This window comes from Mastomys coucha, chromosome X, assembly GCF_008632895.1.
Source record: "Mastomys coucha isolate ucsf_1 chromosome X, UCSF_Mcou_1, whole genome shotgun sequence".
Taxonomy (NCBI): Eukaryota; Metazoa; Chordata; class Mammalia; order Rodentia; family Muridae; genus Mastomys; species Mastomys coucha.
The window spans coordinates 144,033,689-144,037,424 of NC_045030.1; the positions used below are offsets into that span (position 1 = coordinate 144,033,689).

The window sequence follows — 3,736 nt, forward strand, 5'->3', positions numbered from 1 at the left end:
ATGTTTTAAAGTAATTATCAACCATAAGAAAAATAGTCTGGAGCAAACCAATTTAAGATCTAGGTGGGTGGGATAGATGGGGAAATAGGAAGTACTGTGGTTTTTAGAAAGGAGGAAGTGGGCCCTACTCTAGTAGCTCCCCTGAGGGCAGGAACGAGATTTTCTGTCTCTGCATGGAGTCTAGCAACTGCGAAATATACTTCGCTTACTAAACTCAACTGAGGGAAACCCAGAGTTGAGCAGGGCTATAAAGGGCCACTGAGATCTAGTGAAGATGTTTATATTTTCCCATGGGTAGAAGGGAGCTATGGAAAGTTCTTATGGTAGGTTGTGTGATCTGTCTATAACCACCAAGAAAGAGCAAGCCCTGGGGCAAAGGGAGTCACTGAAGAAAACAGGAGACACTAGGAAGAAGGGGTCTACAGAAGTAGAAGGCAGGGCTCTTAGATCTTCTTCCCCTCAGTGAGACCTTATCATAGCCATCTCCAAACTCCTGAACTGAAACCCTGCTGTCCTGTGGGCAGGGTTGTGGGTATCCCTTTTACTAGTCACAGTTTTTCTGACACTAGGGTCCTTTCTTGCCCCTTGTGGCTTTCCTTTGGAAAGCAGGGTTAGGTTTAGTCAGCTATTTCCTTGTAGTGTGACTGTGGGCTAGTCACCAACTCTTTCTTTGTCTGCATCTCTTCACAAGAAACTGGACAGAGAATTCCTACCCACCTCAACTGGGACTCCAGGGTATCCCTGAATCTCAGCCTCACTCATTTAGTCTGTTCTACAAGACTGCTTACAAGAAGGCAGGGACTAGAGAGGTAGCCTGTGCAGCTCCCATGGGAGGGCCAGGTGAATAAGGAGAATTGAGACTAGGCCAGGGCAGAGCCATGGAGAATGGTAGGCCACACCAGTGTGAAGCAGGGGAATAGAAGGGCAGAAGCCCCCCCATCCAAGAGTCCTGCTGCCTAGCTGCTGGCCTGGTAGGGAGGACTTCCTTGGGGCAGCTTGCCTGCTTTAAGGTGTTAAGGGCTGGAAAGCAGATAGAGAGCCCCTGGGCCCATGACACCTGTGTATGTCTATGAAGGGTGCATGGTAGTGTGTTTGGCTTTGTTCAGCAGCTCTCTGGCCATCATTATTACTTTCTCTGGCTGTGTGTCCTTGCAACTAGGTCTACACCCGTACCACCCTCCAGGTGATTCATCTTCCTCAATCCTATGCCCAGAGAGAGGACAGGGCAGGGCCAGCCAAGATGTGCTGAGCTGGGCAGGATAAGCAGCTCTACTGGGCCAGAGGTGAGGAGAAGAATACCCTTGCTGTGCAGGCTGGGCTCTGCCTGCTCAGGTAGGAAGACACGGGAGGAAACTTCACCCAAAGCCAGGTACAAGGTGGAAGAAACGCACTGGGACTAGGATCTAGAGCACATGTTCCCTCAGGCTGGGAAGGGTCTGTATCCTGGATAAGGTGAGGAGTTCAAGGAAGCTGCTATAGAACCCCTAGGTTCCCTCTAACACTAGGAGAGCCTAAATCTCCTACAACTCTTTCTTCTGGTGTCATCTGGTGAGCAAGGGTATGGATGTCTCTATATGTAAAGACAGCATATGACAGCATTGTTTAGAGCAGGAAGAGACATGTGTCCCGTGTTTTGTATCTGTGTTTGTCTATATCCTTGAGCTAAGACCCTCAGATACCATGGACGTGTTTGTTGCAAGATCATGATGTAATAAATCATGAAATGTGTCTGATTTGGGTCCATGTTTCTGGGTATGTAGTGGCTATGATTTTATGCTGTTACACTATTAAATATGTTTTGTTTCATAACCTGGTATAATGGATCCTATGTGGCTGTGATCTTTATTTGTAACTATGCTTGTAGGCATTTAAAGGCATGTTAATGATGTATATGAAAGTCCATGATCCTGTAATGTAAATGGAAACATACATTATAACTTTGTGTGTTTGAGTAATATATAGTGGTATATAAAGTTATATGGTGGTATATGGTTAAATGATTTTGTGTAAGATGATAGAACTGCCATATGTGTTTTATATATACATATAGGTTTTTCGAGACAGGGTTTCTCTGCGTAGCCCTGGCTGTCCTGGAACTCACTCTGTAGACCAGGCTGGTCTTGAACTCAGAAATCCGCCTGCTTCTGCCTCCCAAGTGCTGGGATTAAAGGCATGTGCCACCATTGCCTGGCTTATATGTTTTTATGATTGTGTTTCACCTTATTTATTTATTTATTTATTTTTTTGAGACAAGGTTTCTCTTTGTAACAACCCTGGCTGTCCTGGAACTCACTCTGTAGACCAAGGTGGCCTCAGACTCACAGAGATCTGCCTGCTTCTGCCTCCTAATTAAGGGCGTGCACCACCACTGACCCACTGTGCTTGACCTTATTATAGATCATTTCAATGCTGTATAATCATATGTGGAGTTGTATCTGCTGGTTTGTGAACTTGTATGTGCCCAGGGTTTCAGGAGGGTGAAGACATGTGCTTGGATGTTTGAATTTGTGTGGCCTGGCAGCTCTGTGAAGCACTATAAATTCCATGTGCTTTTGTGACTTAGGGGACCCATTTGTCAGTGTCCACTTATGAGACTGTGACATAAAGTAAAAACCTTGAGATGAGATCCCATGTGGCTGTAGCACACCATGTGCTACTTATAGCTATGGGACCTCTTATTTATTTGTGTTCAGTCGGGTAGCCCAGGTTGGCCTTGAACTCATTATCTTTGCTTCAGCTTCCCAAGTGCTGGGTTCATATTGTGCATGGTACTCTGGGAGTTCTTAACTAGTGCTCGCTCCCTTGCCCTCACCTTATTACGTGCACCTCTCTCTACACAGTGCTTTTCGTGGCCTCTTTCACCACAGAAAAGTTGATCAGCTTGCATTCTGAATACTGGGAGTGGGGGTAGGGAGGTGTGAGGTGGATGTTGAAATAGAGGAAGGTAAACAAATTAGTAAGACACTGGGATTTTAAAAAGAAAAATGTTTGCTTATACAATGTAGTCTCACCAGTGTGTGTATGTGTGCATATAGGCCTTGCAAATGCTAAGCAAGTGCTCCATCAGCAGCTAACTCCCTAGTTTCTAGTCTCATCATCTCTTTGAAAAACACTTAGCTGGACAAAATTATAGACAAGAAAGTTCAGATATTCTTACGGCTTTTAAGAGATGGGATAAAGATGACAGGAATGGTAGTTTATGCCTGTAGTCCTGGCACTGGTGAGGCTGAAGCAAGATTGTCATGAATTTGAGTCTAGCCTGAGCTACACAGTGAGATCTTGTCTCAAAAACAAACAAAGTAAAAAAATTAATAGAATGAAGGATGACTGTATAAACAACAGCTACAGGTATGTACCTGAACTTTAGGATATTCACGTCTATCCTTAACTTAGTCGAATGCCAGAGTTTGCTTTAAGTCCTTAATTATCTACTGACAGGCATGGGATCAATATGCTAATTACAGAGAGTTATGACTTCTTGATGAAAATAGCCAGTCTCCATCTTGGGCCTGGTTCTCTGTCTAATGCCTGGAAGAAAGGCTTCTTGGCAAAACCATGTGGCTAGCACAGGACTCAAAGGAGCCTAGCCCTAGATACTGGCTAAGATATGCTACTTCCTATTCTCCCTTGGGGTAAAATCACTTCACGGCTAGTCTCCCTTTCTACAGGACTGCACCAGGGAAACCGGATCCTGGTTAAAAGTTTGTCCCTTGACCCTGGCCAGAGCCTTCAGCCT

The 3,736-nt window shown here is 44.9% G+C and overlaps 1 protein-coding gene across 1 annotated transcript in view; it reads left to right on the top strand.

The window, feature by feature from the left end:
* The window catches only part of Fgd1 (FYVE, RhoGEF and PH domain containing 1), a 43,076-nt gene that overhangs the window by 14,220 nt on the left and 25,120 nt on the right, over positions 1-3,736 (top strand). Inside the window, exon 2 of the mRNA XM_031380736.1 lies at positions 3,669-3,736. Coding sequence (XP_031236596.1) covers positions 3,669-3,736 — 68 coding nt within the window. The remainder of the gene's footprint in view (positions 1-3,668) is intronic.